At 43.1% G+C, this 20,138-nt stretch overlaps 1 protein-coding gene across 1 annotated transcript in view; it reads left to right on the forward strand.

The window, feature by feature from the left end:
- The first annotated feature begins 213 nt into the window (after positions 1 to 213).
- LOC110506270 (protein kinase C-binding protein NELL1) overlaps positions 214 to 20,138 on the forward strand; it is a 407,912-nt gene continuing 387,987 nt past the window's right edge. The window contains exons 1-2 of the mRNA XM_021585706.2: positions 214 to 393; positions 1,097 to 1,225. Of these exons, the coding sequence (XP_021441381.2) occupies positions 345 to 393; positions 1,097 to 1,225 (178 nt within the window). The 5' untranslated portion in view covers positions 214 to 344. The remainder of the gene's footprint in view (positions 394 to 1,096; positions 1,226 to 20,138) is intronic.

The following is a 20,138-nucleotide window of genomic DNA, read 5'->3' on the forward strand; positions in this document are numbered from 1 at the left end:
TGTCTATCGTTTCTGAAGGGGAGGATTAAGATTAATTTCGCTGTGCAAAAATATCGTCTATAGATGAATTTCAATTCAGAAGGATGGCTAATGCGGATTTATTCCAGCTTTGTGAATAATATCACTTATTGAATGGATGGCAATAGTATTTAGAGTAAATTCAAGAGAATTTACGTGCTCACCGACAGAACCCCTATTTCCATGATGTGGAACGCTCCGAGCCACTGCACCCAGCACCGGTGAGACGAGCACAGTTTGGGAGACAGACTCGAGCAAGTGTTTTGCCAGCGAAGCGCTCGACGTAGGATATTTCTGAGGAAACTGTACAGTGCAACTTCACACACATGGATATTTACGTGGCTTTGTTATCCGTAGTGCTCATTGCGAAACCAGGTAGGTGTCACACGGGGACATGTGCAGTTAGTTTACCTATTGTTTTAGGTATCATTATCAGCTCTGTCAGCATAGTTGTTTAATGCGCACCCTCTCCTCCTCCATAGCCTGATAAGCACCTCTATCGGCTTTTTGTTCGTTTGTCCCTTGTAGATTTTTTTATTATGAATACAAATTTTTGTATCAATTTCCCCTCATTTATAAATCATATTTTTGGAATTAGTTTTATAGTACAGAATAATAGCAGTTATCATCTCCTAAAACGGAGGGTATGTTGTTGTCAGACCACATCTGTAGAACGCGCATAAATCCCTACACAAATGACAGGTGTCACACAGGTCGATGCAGCAGTCAATTTGTTCCAGCGCAACAATAAGTCCAATATTTGTATTATATAGACTTTCATTTAAAGTAATCTGCCATTATACGGTATATGATGTCTAGTGCCATGCAATTTACGCGCTTTGTCTCCGATGTGATTGCCACTGTACCGAGGTGAAGGTGCTTTGAAATCGCATGAATTCAATACCCATGTATTTGACTGTGTTGCAGTTCGTTGTATCACGCAGAGGCTGAAGTTTGATGCTCAAACTCAATTATTAAAGAAGTGCCTTGTACGTTATACACATCGTGTAGGTGGGAGGATGTGTGTAACTGTGCACCCAATGTGTGACAATGGCTAAATAATATTTCCCCCCTACAGTTTTCGGTTTTGGAATAGATCCCGATTACCAGATTGATATCATCAATGAACTTGACTTCGCAAATGCAACATTTGGAATTACCCAAGTGGCAGGGCTTCACAAAAATAGCAAAGCCTTCTTATTTCGAGGTAATGTATAATTATTTTCTCTATGTGTTTGTTAATTGATAGCTCATTGTTTTATTTATCAGTGAATTGCAGAAATATTTTATTGGGCGTGGAATCATGAGAACGTTTGGTAAACTAATTCCATTTGTAAGATGTAGGTTACCCAAGCTCTGACTAGTGGTTGTAAGATTATCCAGAATATTTTAGGTAAACTGTTGGTAACAGATGCTGAACTAATCATCATCATTACATCACCACTGTATTGTAACGATTCTGGCTATATGAACCATGTTACAATTCCAACCATGTGGGTAAACTCTCTTGGTGCAATGCGTAGGGTGCTTGCCATTCACAGCAGTGACCCAGGTTCACCTCCCTGCCCTTCTTGTTTGCTACGTTGGTGTCAGAAGTGGGATGGCAGCCGTGAGGCCATCATAACGCACAGGCCGTACGTATGAGGGGGCTGAGTAGTCGAACCACGGGCGATACACACTATACAATGTTACAATACCCATCAAGTTGGTTAACCCTATTGGCGCAATGCGTTGCGTTTGCCTTTATATTTATTAGGGATCCCCATTAGCTGCTGGCAAGGCAGCAGCTGTTCTCCCTGCGGTCCAAACACATTAAGGCACTTACATCACACATGAAAGAAAATATAAAACAGTACATCATATAGTGGTGTAATAATGTTATATACAATACAAAATGTATAATACAGCAATATTACAGTGTGAGTGTGTGTTCTAGCGTGCGTGTGTGTGTGTGTGTGTGTGTGTCTGTCTCTCTCTTCACAGTCCCCGCTGTTCCATAAGGTGAATTTTTATCCATTAAAAAAAAATCTGATTTGACTGCTTGCATCAGTTACCTGATGGGGAATAGAGTTCCATGTAGCAATGGCTCTACGTAGTACTTTATGCCACCCATAGTCTGTTCTTGACTTGGGGTTTGTGAAGAGATGGTTGGTAACAGGTTGATTGGTTGGCTATTTGAGCCAGTAATGGGGATTTACCATTCTTGGGTGGTGGAATTACTTCTGCTTCACTACAGGCCTAAGGGCAGACACTTTCTAGTAGGCTTAGATTGAAGAAATGGCAAATAGGAGTGGCAATGTCATCCGCTGTTATCCACAGTCATTTTCCAGCCAAGTTGTCTGACCCTGGTGGCTTGTCATTGTTGATAGACAACAATTTTCCCCCTCTTCCACACTCACTTTACGGAATTCAAACTCACAGTGCTTGTGTCTTTCATAATTTGGTCAGTTATACTTGGATGTGTAGCGTCAGTGTTTGTTGCTGGCATGTCATGCCTACATTTGCTAATCTTGCCAATGAACAAATAACTAAAATAGTTGGCAATATTAGTGGGTTTTGTAAGTTTGCATTTTTCCCCATAACCTCTCTGGGAAGGGAGTTCCACTAGCGGAATCCCTGGCCTACAGACAGTGAAATTGCAACATGTCAAACGATGTTTCTAATCAATCCTTAGGGTGTTTTTATCATAAATATTCAATAATGTTTCAACCGGACAATACTGCTTTCATTAGAAAGGAAAGGGAACGGAGCTCGCACTCACGGCCACGCGTGATAAACAACTCGTGGCTTTCAGCTGAGCCACTTACTCTGAGTGGTCTTATTCTCTCCCCTTTCACAATAGAAGCCTGAAACAACTCCTAAAGACTGTTGACACCGACTGGACACTGGATATTCGATAGGCATTCACTTGAAAACTACAAACCTCAGAATTCCCACTTCCTGGTTGGATTTTTCTCAGGTTTTCGTCTGCCATGAGTGCTGTTATACTCACAGACATTATTTTAACAGTTTTGGAACCTTTTGAGTGTTTTCTATCCAAATCTACTAATTATATTTATGTGCATATTCTAGCTTCTGGGCCTGAGTAACAGGCAGTTTACTCTGGGCACGCTTTTCATCCAAACTTCCCAATGCTGCCCCCTATCCCAAAGAGGTTTAAACCTGTTATGGCAAGTAGTTCCCCTCAGGGAACCCCCCCATTCAGCTGAAAAGGTGGCGCAGGGAATTCAAAAATATTCTTTAGAAATATTTAACTTTCACACATTAACAAGTCCAATACCTCAAATGAAAGAAACATCTTGTTCATCTACCCATCATGTCCGATTTTTAAAATGTTTTACAGCGAAAACACAACATATATTTATGTTAGACCACCACCAAATCAAAGGGAAAACGCAGCCATTTTTTCCAGCCAAAGATAGTCACAAAAGCAGGATTAGAGATAAAATGAATCACTAACCTGTTGAAAATCTTCATCAGATGACACTCATATAACACAATACATTTATGTTTTGTTCGATAATATGCATATTTATATCCACAAATCTCGGTTTACATTGACGCCATGTTCAGAACTGCCTCCAAAATATCCGGAGGAATTATAGAAAGCTACGCCAGATAACAGAAATAGTCATCATAAACTTTGACTAAAGATACATGTTCTACATATAATTAAAGATACACTGGTTCTTAATGCAACCGCTGTGTCAGATTTTTTAAAAACGCTACGGAAAAAGCCTAACATTGCAATAATCTGAGACGGCGCTCAGACGTAAAAGTATTTCTCCGCCATGTTGGAGTCAACAGAAATACGAAATTACAACATAAATATTCCCTTACCTTTGATGATCTTTCATCCGAATGTAGTGCAAGGAGTCCTAGTTCCACAATAAATCGTTGTTTTGTTCTATAATGTCCAATACTAGTGTCCAAGTAGCTGCATTTGCTATAACTTTCAGCTCACGTGCCCAAAAACTGACTGCTGGTCCAGGATAACTCGCACGAAAACTTCCAAAAGATATATTCCAGGTCGAATAAACTGGTCAAACTAAGTAGAGAATCAATCTTCAGGATGTTATTATCATATATATCCAATAACGTCCCAACCGGATCATACGTTTTCAGCTGGAGCCAAATGGAACAGCGGTAGCACCCACAGAGAAATGCGCCACAGGAAAATGGCATTCTGTCAGGACACTGACTATTTCCCCTCCCATTCGGTCAAAGTTCACAGCAAATACTCCATTCCATTTTCTACTGAATGAGGACATCTCGTGGAAGGCGTAGGAAGTGATACCAGATCCATATCTTGTTGGGAAAGGAGGGGGCAATGACGTCAAAGTTGCCCCACATTCAGAATTTCACTTCTTGTTTGGAAGATTGCCTGCCCTATGAGTTCTGTTATACTCACAGACATAATTCAAACAATTTTAGAAACCTCAGAGTGTTTTCTATCCAATAATAATAATAATATGCATATATTAGCAATCTAGGACAGAGTAGGATGCAGTTCACTATGGGCACGCAATTCATCCAAAGTGAAAATACTGCCCCCTATCCTCAAAAAGTTTTAATATGCAAAACCAACGGCACCCAGAACAACAAAATATGGGTACAAAATAACCCGGCGCGAACCAGTCAGAGTGCACAAACACTTTACAACTAACAATTTCACACACTGACATGGGGGGAACAGAGGGTTAAATACACAACAAGTAATGAGGGAATGTAAACCAGGTGTGTGGGAAAACAAGACAAAACAAATGGAAAATGAAAGGTGGATCAGCGATTGCTAGAAGACCGGTGACGTCGACCGCCGAACGCCACCCGAACAAGGAGAGGAACTGACTTCAGTAGAAGTCGTGACACTGCTGCTCATGCTCCCAGGTGATATGTATTTATAACAACGTTTCGACCCTTAGGTCTTCATTAGGCAGTTTGTACTCTGCCCATGAACATTTTCAGTAAGAAAGTGGTAACTAACTTTAGGATTTGCATAGGCTCTTGAGGAACTCCAACACCTCTGATAGCATCATTGAAGCTACAAAACTGTCTGTTTTCAATCGTAACATGTGATTGCAACACAACAGAACAAAAACTCAACAACAAAAAATACAGTATATCTTAAAGCCATGCCCCCACTAAGCCACGTCTCCACTCCAGGGTTCCTCCAGGAACCCGTTGCTTCCTTGAACCATTTAAAGAACCCCTCAACTAACAGAAGGTGCAAATATGAATCATTGACTAGCAATGGTTACTTGAGGAACCCCAGGGATTACTTGAAGATCTCCAGGGTTTCTCGAGTTACCACTAATTCTAAGAGTTTAGAGCACTGACACTCAAGAAGAAGACCATTTCCAAAAACAATAAGAGCTTGCAGCGGGCAGCTGACAAGGCAATATCAAGCAGCAACTCTGCAATCTCAACAAGTCAGCCTACAATGCACAAAGCCTGATATATGATCCTTTGGCCACTATTTACATATTAGTGCTGTGGAGTTTTGGATGAGGATGACAGGAACAGACTGTCAGGGTGGAGGGAGGGAGAGGGACAGAGGCTGAGAGAGTGAGACGATAGAGAGGGAGAGAGGCACAGATCTGGCTGCTGCTGGGTTGGCAGACCTATTTCATGGCTGCGGGACTAGTCTCACCCCGTCCCCTGGTTGCTAGCGTTAGCCAGTGATACATAAACAACAGATGTCATGTGTTGGCATGGGGAGCTAGACTTTTATTACCCTACATTACGGGTGAAGGAAAAATGTGTCACCGCTGGCGCTCCTGATATAAACTAGTCAGATCAATGGAATCTCCCCAGGAAGGTCTTCATCTAGTTTTGTCTAATCTTACCTGGTGCCTTTGGGAGAGAAGTGAAAAGAGCAAGGGAGAGATGCTTACGCTCGCTGTTTTTCTTTCCTTCTGTTCTGTGGAACTATTTTGGCGCAGATTGCATTGCTGGTGGTTGCATAATAATGAGAACATTGGACTATGAGAGTGCTTGTATTGATATTAGCGTCCATGCTGAGCTAATTGCCGAGATATGTAAACATTTGCCACACCAATTAACTGAATACTCGCACTCAATGAAATGGCTGTGTGTAGGGTAATTTCATCATTATGGAATAGTGCTGAGCGATTAACCAAATTGTTGATTTATTTTTGGTTATGATTACTAAGGAATAAAATGATTTTCTATTATCACATTTTAAAAAGTTAGAAGATAATGGAATGTTTTGGCAATTGAATGTTCTCAATATTTGCCTTTATAATTTTGATAAAAACGCACTAAAATAATTTTAAGTATCATCATTGAAATCTGAAACCGTTTTTTTTTTTTTTACCTGAACAGAAACGGAACCGACCTCAAAAAGCATTATGTATTATACAGTAAAGGTTTAATATGTATTGATTAATAATATAATACTAATTCAAGTTAGAGGGACAGTATTGCTGAGAACAGTTTTAAAATACCAGTATTTGGTTCATAGTAGGTATCGGGAGGATTGGAGTGTTGATTTTATGTTCCTCCCATGGGTATAATCAATCTACAGGCGTTAGCTATTACTTAAGCTTCTTTAAATAGTGCTGAGCGATTAGTGCTTTTTGATGTCAGTTGCATTTTTGTTAAAAAAACTGTTTTTGATTTAGGTTAAAACAATATATAATAATACTTTCAATAGCTAATGCCTGTAAATTAATTATACTCATGTGGACACCTGCTTGTCGAACATCTCATTACAAAATCATGGCCATTTTAATATAGATTTGTTCCCCCATTTGCTGCTATAACAGCCTCCACTCTTCTGAAAAGGCTTTCCACCAGATGTTGCAACATTGCTGGGGGGACTTGCTTCCATTCAGCCACGAGCATTAGTGAGGTCGAATACTGATGTTAGTCCTGTCTCACAGTTGGCGGTCCAATTCATCCCAAAGGTGTTTGATGGGGTTGAGGTAAGGGCTCTGTGCAGGCCAGTCAAGTTCTTCCACACCGATCTTGACAAACCATTTCTGTATGGACCTCTCTTTGTGCACAGGGGAATTGTCATGCTGAAACAGGAAAGGGCCTTCACCAAACTGTTTCCACTAAGTTGGAAGCACAGAATCGTCTAGAATGTCATTGTATGATGTTATGTTAAGATTTCCCTTCACTGGAACTAAGGGGCCTAGACCAAACCATGGAAAACAGCTCCAGACCATTATTCCTCCTCCACCAAATGTACAGTTGGCACTATGCGTTCGGGCAGGTAGCGTTCTCCTGGCATCCTCCAAACCCAGATTAGTGCGTCGGACTGCCAGATGGTGAAGCGTGATTCATCACTCCAGAGAACGCATTTCCACTGCTCTAGAGTCCAACGGCGGCGAGCTTTACACCACTCCAGCCAACGCTTGGCATTGCGCATGGTGATCTTAGGCTTGTGTGCAGTTGTTCTGCCATGGAAACCCATTTCATGAAGCTCCAGACAAACAGTTATTTTGCTGACATTGTTTCCAGAGGCAGTTTGGTAACCCGGTAGTGAGTGTTGCAACCGAGGACACTTGTGTGTATATATTATGTATAGTCAACACTCCAATCTTGTCGATACCTACAGTAAAGCATACAGCATGAACATGGCAAATTGCATTTGACAATTTAATTGTAAAACAAAAACACATTTTGGTCCTGCAAGTCAGTTTGTATCTGTTTATATCTAGGCCTACAACATTTAAATAAACCAAAACCCTAAAAGGTGATTTAGATTTGAAATAAGGGGCTTTATTATTGTTTCATATCCAGGACCACTTAGTGTGGAATTGCTTTCCAATTTCCTCACATTTATTCTCAAGAGTTGTTGAAACATTGAGAAGATTACCGTCGAGTGTGGGAGTCAACACAGTTTCATTGATTTTGTTTTTACTTCCTCAAATGGAGATAAAGACCCGGCTCATCAACATCTCATCAATCAGATAACACAGCATTGATTGTCTAATTTAGTTGTTAAAAAAATAAGATAAATACAGTGTTCACCATCAGTCATGCATACTGTATTAATTACAGTTCTGAGTAGTTTTTAATTTCTAGGCAGTTTAAACTTTTAAACTTGTCAATCTCAAATGATTTTCGAACAACAGTTTGAATTGTGTGTTCCGCCTCCTCATAAAAGTAGGCCATTTCACTTTTGTAGACAATTATAATTTTTGGCTTTATTGAGCTGGACAAACTTCCCCAAGCACTTCCCCATTGTCAGAACAGGACCTGCACAAACTGTTTCACATTTTCTGGCTGGTCCCCACATTGCCTTCATTGTTGTTTTCCTTACTACATGATGATAACTTTGGACGTGTGCGTTTCTATGAAAGTAAGTACCTTAATACGTTATTTTAGTTTCTGTATGTCGTTTCTACTGTAGCTCACTATCTTTGGACCATAATACATTTGTGTGTATTCTTTATAACCACGGACACACAAGGTACTTATTGCTTAACCTTTATGGTGTTATACTCAATTGTGCTTATGTAGCTAGCTACATTATTCTATTAGCTCTGTAAAACAATGCTAATTGCGTTAGAAGTATTTGCTTGTTGTCTTTTGAAGAGACCTTGACCTTATGACCATGGTTTGTTTTCATTTGGCCTGTTTAGCATATAGCTCTGTTCTGCCCTTTTCCCTTGTGGAGCACAACAGTTACTGTTTCTTACGTTATAGAACTCATGATCTGTGATTTTGTCAATGCAATTTATTATTTTTTATAGCAGTGTTATGTTACTTTCATTGTTTTATTGCTAAATCTTGATATTGTATTCTAATTCCTAATAATTATTTTTGATTCTGTACTTTCAGAAACCACACACAAAGTCTTGAACATTATTTGCCAATATCATAACTGGAGCTGGACATTTTCAAGCTGATGATTGAAGCCGGCTTTTGTATGCTCGCAACATATTGTTTGAACGTACACTCCTTAACTGTTTTACTGGATGAAAACACAGCAAGAAAACATATAGGCCTAAATGTAATTATCTATTTTATGGAAGTATTAGTGGTGGTTAAACAACAACTTTTTTTACTAGATGAAAAAAACCTGCAAGAACTTATGAATATGCATAACCCATATTTAATATTCATGCAGTGATTGAAGAACTGCATTTCCACCCCCTCATCTCTAAAGGCATATAATGGAACTGTATGTGAACTGTACTTCCAATTACAAAAAAATGCCTTGTTAAGTAATTATCTCACCAGCATGGTCATTACCGTGGACCCGGACACCCCAAGACCCTCATAAAAATGGATGTCAGGGGTGGACCATGTTTGGACTATAATGTCCTGGACAAATCATGTCTTCACGTCGCACATAACAAAGAACTTGACCCCAAACCTTTGCCTTTTGGAGGGAATATATTGACTGAAATCCAGCCTACCCTTCCATAACATCAGGGACTCATCAATGCGTAAGTCATGGTATGGCACAAAGACCCGACCAAATGCTGATGTCAGGTTGGTAAGAACATAAATTATTTTGTGTAACGGGTCATTTAGGTTGGCAGCAGCATTGTTGACGAAGGCAACGCAGCAGAACTAGGAAGCGGTATTGGGAAAAGAAGGTGGCAAACATTGGATCTGTGCTTCAGTATTCTCTTAGGGAGCTCTTCTTTACTATTCCCATTCGGACTGTCACCAGGAGGGTATACATTTTACTTATTGTGGTTGTCACCTATTCAGAGTTTACCCCTCACTCCTAGCTCGCTCTTCTCCTGGTGTAGCGATTGGTCTCCTCTACTATGTCTCCCACCATCTCTTCTGTCAGAAACGGCACTCTGCCTCAGAGGGAAATGGCAAGGAGCTTTGCACTCCATACTGAGACTCATCAAAGCAAACTGCAGGGCCAGGAGGGGTGAAATGGCTGGCTGCCTTCCAGCTACAACAGACCTCCTGTACTTCATTCACTGTCGGTCTGTCTCCATCACCACCAGCATCTTCGAAGGGACCTGGGACTTCGTCAGTGGGCAAGGTGTCCTCAGATTCAGGGTTCTCAATGGATACAAGGTCGAGCGGGCAGCTCTTCAGAATCTGATTCCTGATTTTCATATTCAGTCATTGTCAGAATTATAAAATTGCATTTTTTTCCGCATTTGTGAGTTGTCTCCTTTTTGAAAGACATTACTAATGCTACAGCTTAGCCCACTAGCTACATACTGTACATGTGACCCGTTTCAGGAAACTTGCAAATGTATTCACCAGCCTTGGCGTTTTTCCTATTTTGTTGCCTTACAACCTGGAATTAAAATAGATTTTGGGGAGGTTTGTATAATTTGATTTACACAACATGCCTACCACTTTGAAGATGCAAATGTTTTGTGTGAAACAAACAGGAAATAAGACAAAAAACTCAACTGTTCCCCCCCAAAGTCCATACTTTGTAGAGCCACCCTTTGCAGCAATTACAGCTGCAAGTCTCTTGGGGTATGTCTCTATAAGCTTGGCACATCTAGCCGCTGGGATTTTTGCCCATTCCTGAAGGAAAAACTGCTCCAGATCCTTCAAGTTGAATGCTGGTGTACAGCAATCTTCTACCACATATTCTCAATTGTATTGAGGTCTGGGTTTTGACTAGGCCATTCCAAGACATTTAAATGTTTCCCTTTAAACCACTTGAGTGTTACTTTAGCAGTATGCTTAGGGTCATTTTCCTGCTGGAAGGTGAACCTCCATCCCAGTCTCAAATCTCTGGAAGACGGAAACAGGTTTCCCTCAATAATTTCTCTGTGTTTAGCGCCATCCATCATTCCTTCAGTTCAAAACATGATGGTGTTCTCGGGGTGATGAGAAGTGTTGGATTTCCGCCAGACATAGCGTTTTCCTTGTCTCATCTGACCAGAGTACCTTCTTCCATATGTTTGGGGAGTCTCCCACATGCCTTTTGGCGAACACCAAACGTGTTTGCTTATTTGTTTTTAAGCAATTACTTTTTTTGTTGCTTTTACCCCTTTTTTCTCTGCCAATTTCGTGGTATCAAATTGGTAGTAGTTACAGTCTTGTCTCATCGATGCAACTTCAGTACGGACTCGGGAGAGGCGAAGGTCGAGAGCCACGTGTCCTCCGAAACACAACCCAACCAAGCCACACTGCTTCTTGACACAATGCCCATCCAACCCGGAAGCCAGCCGCACCAATGTGTCGGAAGAAACAAGGTACAATTGGCGACCTGGTCAGGAACGCCACAGGACGCTCCCTGTCGCGGCCGGCTGCGACAGAGCCTGGACTCGAACCCAGAATCACTGGTGGCACAGCCTTAGACCACTGCGCCACCCGGAAGGCCCAGCAATGGCTTTTTTTCTGGACACTCTTCTTTAAAGCCCAGCTCTGTGGAGTGGTCTTATGGTCATATGGACAGATACTCTAATCTCCATTGTGGAGCTTTGCAGCTCCTTCAGGGTAATCTTTGGTCTCTTTGTTGCCTCTCTGATGATTGCCCTCCTTGCCTGGTCCGTGAGTTTTGATGGGCGGCCCTCTCTTGACAGGTTTGTTGTCGTGCCATTGTCTTTCCATTAAAAAAAAATTAGATTTAATGGTGCACCGTGAGATGTTCAAAGTTTTGGATATTTTTTTTTAACTCAACACTGATCAGTACTTCTCCCCAACTTTGTCCCTGACCTGTTTGGAGAGCTCCTTGGTCTTCGTGGTGCCCCTTGGTGCCCCTTAATTTAAAAAAACATTTTTTTTAGCCAGTTCCTTTTTTAATTTCACTTCACCAATTTGGACTATTTTGTCTATGTCCATTACATGAAATCCAAATTAAAATCCATTTAAATTACAGATTGTAATGCAATTCTGTTTTTTTTAAATGCGAACGGGTGTGAAAACTTTTGCAAGGCACTGTATGTCGCAGGTCACTTGTAACGATGAACACTGAGTCGGGAAGCAAGTTCTGGGAGTGAATACATTTAATAAATAAATTAACATAACAATAAACACAAACAGCAAACCGACATGAAACAGGAACAATGACGACTGGGGAAGAAACCGAAGGCAGTGACATATAAAGAACAGATAATCAAAGAGGTGATGGAGTCCACGTGTGTGTCATTGTGCGCGTAACTCTGATGACAGGTGTCCTGCTTTGATGCACCTGTATTGACCTCACCTTCTGGATAATAGCAGGGTGAACAGGCAGTGGCTCGGGTGGTTGTTGTCCTTGATGATCTTTATGGCCTTCCTCTGACATCGGGCGCTGTAGGTGTCATGGAGGGCAGGTTGTTTGCCCTCTGTGATGCGTTGTGCAGACCTCACTACCCTCTGGAGAGCCTTATTGTTGTGGGCGGAGCAGTTGCCGTACCAGGCGGTGATACAGCCCGACAGGATGCTCTCGATTGTGCATCTGTAGATGTTTGTGAGTGCTTTTGGTGACAATCCAAATTTATTCAGCCTCCTGAGGAAGGCTGCTGCGCCTTCTTCACAACGCTATCTGTGTGGGTGGACCAATTCAGTTTGTCCGTGATGTGTACGCCAAGGAACTTAACTTACGACCCTCTCCACTACTGTCCCGTCGATGTGGATAGGGGGATGCTCCCTCTGCTGTTTCCTGAAGTCCACGATCATCTCCTTTGTTTTGTTGACGTTGAGTGTGAGGTTATTTTCCTGACACCACACTCCGAGGTTCCTCACCTCCTCCCTGTAGGCCGTCTCGTCGTTGTTGGTAATCAAGCCAACCACTGTAGTGTCGTCCGCAAACTTGATGATTGAGTTGGAGGCGTTCATGGCCACACAGTCGTGGGTGACCAGGGAGAACAGGAGAGAGCTCAGAACGCACCCTTGTGGGGCCCCAGTGTTGAGGATCAGTGGGGTGGAGATGTTGTTACATACCCTCACCACCTGGAGGCGGCCCGTCAGGAAGTCCAGTACCCAGTTGCACAGGGCGGGGTCGAGACCCAGGGTCTCGAGCTTGATGACGAGTTTGGAGGGTACTATGGTGTTAAATGCTGAGCTGTAGTCGATCAACAGCATTCTCACATAGGTATTCCTCTTGTCCAGATGGGTTAGAGTAGTGTGCAGTGTGGTTGCGAATGCGTCGTCTGTGGACCTATTGGGGCAGTAAGCATATTGGAGTGGGTCTAGGGTGTCAGGTAGGGTGGAGTTGTTATGGTCCTTGACAAGCCTCTCAAAGCACTTCACTTGCTACTGGGCGGTAGTTGTTTAGCTCAGTTACCTTAGCTTTCTTGGGAACAGGAACAATGGTGGCCCTCTTGAAGCATGTGGGAACAGCAGGCTGGGGTAAGGATTGATTGAATATGTCCGTAAACACACCAGCCAGCTGGTCTGCGCATGCTCTGAGGACTCGGCTGGGGATGCCGTCTGGGCCTGCAGCCTTGCGAGGGTTAACACGTTTAAATGTTTTACTCACGTCGGCTGCAGTGAAAGAGAGTCCGCAGGTTTTGGTAGCGGGCCATGTCAGTGGCACTGTATTGTCCTCAAAGCGAGCAAAGAAGTTGTTTAGTCTGTCTGGGAGGAAGACATCCTGGTCCGCGATGGGACTCGTTTTCTTTTTGTAATCCGTGATTGACTGTAGACCCTGTCACATACCTCTTGTGTCTGAGCTGTTGAATTGCAACTCTACTTTGTCTCTATACTGACGCTTAGCTTGTTTGATTGCCTTGCAGAGGGAATAGCTACACTGTTTGTATTCGGTTATGTTTCCGGTCACCTTGCCCTGGTTAAAAGCAATGGTTTGCACATTCAGTTTCGAGCGAATGCTGCCATCAATCCACAGTTTCTGGTTTGGGAATGTTTTAATAGACGCTGTGGGTACAACCTCGCCGATGCACTTTCTAATGAACTCGCTCACCGAATCAGTGTATTCGTCAATGTTGTTGTTGGACGCAATGCGGAACATATCCCAATCCACGTGATCGAAGCAGTCTTGAAGTGTGGAATCAGATTGGTCGGACCAGCGTTGAACAGACCTGAGCATGGGAGCTTCTTGTTTTAGTTTCTGTCTGTAGAGTGGAAGCAACAAAATGGAGTTGTGGTCAGCTTTTCCGAAAGGAGGGCGGGGGAGGGCCTTATATGCGTCGCGGAAGTTAGAATAACAATGATCCAGGGTTTTACCAGCCCTGGTTGCACAATCGATATGCTGATAGAATTTAGGGAGTCTTGTTTTCAGATTAGCCTTGTTAAAATCCAGTTTACATAGAGTCAAATAAAGTTTGTTCAGGGCCATCGATGTGTCTGCTTGGGGGGGAATATGTACTGTGATTATAATCGAAGAGAATTCCCTTTGTAGACAATGTGGTTGACATTTGATTGTGAGGAATTCTAAGGTGAACAGAAGGACTTGAGTTCCTGTATGTTGTTATGATCACAAGACGTCTCGTTAATCATAAGGCATACCCCCCTGCCCCTCTTCTTACCAGAAAGATGCTTTTTTCTGTCGGCACGATGCGTGAAGAAACCAGCTGGTTGCACCGTCTCTCAAGTGAGCCATGTTTCCGTGAAACAAAGAACTTTACAGTCTCTGATGTCTCTCTGGAGACAAGAGACTGGACATTGGCGAGTAGTATGCCTGGGAGTGGTGCGCGATGTGCCTGCCTCCGGAGCCTGACCAGAAGATCGCTTTGTTTGCCACTTTTACAGTGACGTTGTTTAGGTTCGCCGGCTGGGATCCGATCCATTGTCCTGGGTGGATGACAAACCACAGGATCCGCTTCGGGAAAGTCATATTCCTGGTCGTAATGATGGTGAGTTGACATTGCTCCTATATTCAGTAGTTCCTCCCGACTGTATGTAAAGGAACCTAAGATTACCTGGGGTACCAATGTAAGAAATAACACGTAAAAAAACAAAATACTGCATAGTTTCCTAGGAACGCGAAGCTAGGCGGCCATCTCTGTCGGCGCCGGAAGTTCATCTCTGTCGGCACAGTTCAAGTCAAAAGTCTGAACACACCCACTCATTCAAGGGTTTTTCTTTATTTTTACTATTTTCTACATTATATAATAATAGTGAAGACATCAAAACTATGAAATTACACATGGAATGATATAGTAACCAAAAAAGTGTTGAATCAAAATATATTTATATTTGAGATTCTTCAAAGTAGCCACCCTTTACCTTGATGATAGTTTTACACACGCATTCTCTCAACCAGCTTTATCTGGAATGCTTTTCCATCAGTCTTTAAGGAGTTCCCACATATGCTGAGCATGTCTACTTCCGGCGCCGACAGAGATGGCCGCCTCGCTTCGCGTTCCTAGGAAACTATGCAGTTTTTTGTTTCTTTACGTGTTATTTCTTACATTAGTACCGCAGGTCATCTTAGGTTTCATTACATACAGTCGAGAAGAACTACTGAATATAAGATCAGCGTCAACTCACCATCAGTACGACCAAGAATATGTTTTTCGCGACGCGGATCCTGTGTTCTGCCTTACAAACAGGACAACGGAGTGGATCCCATGCAGCGACCCAAAAAAACGACTCCGAAAGAGAGGGAAACGAGGTGGTCTTCTGGTCAGACTCCGGAGACGGGCACACCGTGCACCACTCCCTAGCATTCTTCTTGCCAATGTCCAGTCTCTTGACAACAAGGTTGATGAAATCCGAGCAAGGGTAGCATTCCAGAGGGACATCAGAGACTGTAACGTCCTTTGCTTCACTGAAACATGGCTCACTGGAGAGACTCTATCCGAAGCGGTGCAGCCAACGGGTTTCTCCACGCATCGCGCTGACAGAAACAAACATCTTTCTGGTAAGAAGAGGGGCGGGGGCGTATGCCTCATGGCCAACGTGACATGGTGTGATGAAAGAAACATACAGGAACTCAAATCCTTCTGTTCACCTGATTTAGAATTCCTCACAATCAAATGTAGACCGCATTATCTACCAAGAGAATTCTCTTCGATTATAATCACAGCCGTATATATCCCCCCCAAGCAGACACATTGATGGCTCTGAACGAACTTTATTTAACGTTTAACATTGACGAATACGCTGATTCGGTGTGCGAGTTCATTAGTACGTGCGTTGAAGATGTCGTTCCCATAGCAACGATTAAAACATTCCCTAACCAGAAACCGTGGATTGATGGCAGCATTCGCGTGAAACTGAAAGCGCGAACCACTGCTTTTAATCAGGGCAAGGTGTCTGGTAACATGACCGAATACAAACAGTGCAGCTATTCCCTCCGCAAGGCTATCAAACAAGCTAAGCGCCAGTACAGAGACAAAGTAGAATCTCAATTCAACGGCTCAGACACAAGAGGCATGTGGCAGGGTCTACAGTCAACGGACTACAGGAAGAAATCCAGCCCAGTCACGGACCAGGATGTCTTGCTCCCAGGCAGACTAAATAACTTTTTTGCCCGCTTTGAGGACAATACAGTGCCACTGACACGGCCTGCAACGAAAACATGCGGTCTCTCCTTCACTGCAGCCGAGGTGAGTAAGACATTTAAACGTGTTAACCCTCGCAAGGCTGCAGGCCCAAACGGCATCCCCAGCCGCGCCCTCAGAGCATGCGCAGACCAGCTGGCCGGTGTGTTTACGGACATATTCAATCAATCCCTATACCACTCTGCTGTTCCCACATGCTTCAAGAGGGCCACCATTGTTCCTGTTCCCAAGAAAGCTAAGGTAACTGAGCTAAACGACTACCGCCCCGTAGAAGTCACATCCGTCATCATGAAGTGCTTTGAGAGACTAGTCAAGGACCATATCACCTCCACCCTACCTGACACCCTAGACCCACTCCAATTTGCTTACCGCCCAAATAGGTCCACAGACGATGCAATCTCAACCACACTGCACACTGCCCTAACCCATCTGGACAAGAGGAATACCTATGTGAGAATGCTGTTCATCGACTACAGCTCGGCATTCAACACCATAGTACCCTCCAAGCTCGTCATCAAGCTCGAGACCCTGGGTCTCGACCCCGCCCTGTGCAACTGGGTACTGGACTTCCTGACGGGCCGCCCCCAGGTGGTGAGGGTAGGCAACAACATCTCCTCCCCGCTGATCCTCAACACTGGGGCCCCACAAGGGTGCGTTCTGAGCCCTCTCCTGTACTCCCTGTTCACCCACGACTGCGTGGCCACGCACGCCTCCAACTCAATCATCAAGTTTGCGGACGACACAACAGTGGTAGGCTTGATTACCAACAACGACGAGACGGCCTACAGGGAGGAGGTGAGGGCCCTCGGAGTGTGGTGTCAGGAAAATAACCTCACACTCAACGTCAACAAAACTAAGGAGATGATTGTGGACTTCAGGAAACAGCAGAGGGAACACCCCCCTATCCACATCGATGGAACAGTAGTGGAGAGGGTAGCAAGTTTTAAGTTCCTCGGCATACACATCACAGACAAACTGAATTGGTCCACTCACACAGACAGCATCGTGAAGAAGGCGCAGCAGCGCCTCTTCAACCTCAGGAGGCTGAAGAAATTCGGCTTGTCACCAAAAGCACTCACAAACTTCTACAGATGCACAATCGAGAGCATCCTGGCGGGCTGTATCACCGCCTGGTATGGCAACTGCACCGCCCTCAACCGTAAGGCTCTCCAGAGGGTAGTGAGGTCTGCACAACGCATCACCGGGGGCAAACTACCTGCCCTCCAGGACACCTACACCACCCGATGTCACAGGAAGGCCATAAAGATCATCAAGGACATCAACCACCCGAGCCACTGCCTGTTCACCCCGCTATCATCCAGAAGGCGAGGTCAGTACAGGTGCATCAAAGCTGGGACCGAGAGACTGAAAAACAGCTTCTATCTCAAGGCCATCAGACTGTTAAACAGCCACCACTAACACTGAGTGGCTGCTGCCAACACACTGACACTGACTCAACTCCAGCCACCTTAATAATGGGAATTGATGGGAAATGATGTAAATATATCACTAGCCACTTTAAACAATGCTACCTTATATAATGTTACTTACCCTACATTATTCATCTCATATGCATACGTATATACTGTACTCTATATCATCGACTGTATCCTTATGTAATACATGTATCACTAGCCACTTTAAACTATGCCACTTTGTTTACATACTCATCTCATTTGTACATACTGTACTCGATACCATCTACTGTATCTTGCCTATGCTGCTCTGTACCATCACTCATTCATATATCCTTATGTACATATTCTTTATCCCCTTACACTGTGTACAAGACAGTAGTTTTGGAATTGTTAGTTAGATTACTTGTTATTACTGCATTGTCGGAACTAGAAGCACAAGCATTTCGCTACACTCGCATTAACATCTGCTAACCATGTGTATGTGACAAATAAAATTTGATTTGATTTGATATGCTGAGCACTTGTTGGCTGCTTTTCCTTCACTCTGCGGTCCAACTCATCCCAAACCACCTCAATTGGGTTGAGGTCGGGTGATGTGGAGGCCAGGTCATCTGATGCTGCACACCATCATTCTCGTTCGTCAAATAGCCCTTACACAGCCTTGAGGTGTGTTAGGTCATTGTCCTGTTGACTAACAAATTATAGTCTCACGAAGCGCAAACCAGATGGGATGGAATATCGCTTCAGAATGCTGTGGTAACAATGCTGGTTAGATCTGCCATGAATTGTAAATAATCACAGACAGTGTCACCAGCAACGCACCATCACACTTCCTCCTCCATGCTTCATGGTGGGAACCACACATGCAGAGATCATACGTTCACCTACTCTGCATCTCACAAACACATGGCGGTTGTAACCAAAAATCTCAAATTTGGACTGATCAGATCAAAGGAAGGATTTCCACCGGTCTCATGTCCATTGCGCATGTTTCTTGGTCCAAGCAAGTCTCTTCTTATTGGTGACCATTAGTAGAGGCTCCTTTGCAGCAATTTCACCATGAATGCCTGACTCCTCTGAACAGTTGATGTGGAGATGTCTGTTACTTGAATTCTGTGACGCATTGATTTGGGCTGCAATCTGAGGTGCAGTTAACTCTCTAATGAATTTATGCTGTGAATCAGAGGTAACTCTGGGTCTTCCTTTCCTGTGGCGGTCCTCATGAAAGCCAGTTTCATCATAGCGCTGGATGGTTTTGCGACTGCACTTGACGAAATTTTCCGGATTGACTGACCATGTCTTGAAGTAAAAATGGACTGTCGGTTCTCTTTGCTTATTTGAGCTGTTCTTGCCATAATTGGGACTTTTACCAAATAGGGTTATCTTCTGTATACCGCCCCTTGTCACAAATGACTGGCTCAAACGCATTATGAAGGAAACATTCCACAAATTAACTTTTAACAAGGCACACCTTAATTGAAATGCATTCCAGGTGACTACCTCATGAAGCTGGGTGAGAGAATGCCAGTAGTGTGCAAAGCTGTCATCAAGGCAACGGGTGGCTACTTTGAATAATCTCAAATATAAAACATATTTTGATTTGGTTACTACATGATTCCCAATGTGTTATTTCATTTTGATGTCTTCTCTATTATTCTATAATGTAGAAAATAGTAAAAATAAAGAAAAACCCTGGAAGTAGTAGTTGTGTTCAAACTTTTGACTGGTACTGTACATGTTTTGACCATGACAGTTTACAATCCAAGGTAACGACAAGTAATTTAGTCTCCGTAACTTGTTCATTACCATTCATTACCAGATTCAGCGGAGGTCTAGAACTTATGGAATGATTTGTACCAAATGCAATGCTCTTAGTTTTAGAGATGTTCAGGACCAATTTATTCCACACATTCCAAAACACTATTTAACCTGTTATGGCTGCATCCCATTGTTCTCAATTTCCACCTGAAGACATACCCTAATCTAACTGCCTGTAGCTCAGCCCCAGAGGCAAGGATATGCATATTCTTGATATCATTTGAATGGAAACATTCTGAAGTTTGTGGAAAATGTTAATTGAATGTAGGAGAATATAACACAGTAGATCTGGTGGAAGAAAAGAGAAAGAGCATACGTTTTCTGTTTTTTATTGTTGTAGTATCATCTTTCACATGTACTAGAATAGCCACACAGTCAGATAGGATGCTGGATATAATTTTGATTGATAACACAATAGGGCAATTGTAGGTGTGCAAAGTTATCAGACTGATAACTTCAGGAATGGGTGAGCTACATGACATTTAGCATGAAGTCACCCAGGTGTCCCACACAAGTTGCCCAA

Source organism: Oncorhynchus mykiss, chromosome 26 (assembly GCF_013265735.2).
Source record: "Oncorhynchus mykiss isolate Arlee chromosome 26, USDA_OmykA_1.1, whole genome shotgun sequence".
Lineage (NCBI taxonomy): Eukaryota > Metazoa > Chordata > Actinopteri > Salmoniformes > Salmonidae > Oncorhynchus > Oncorhynchus mykiss.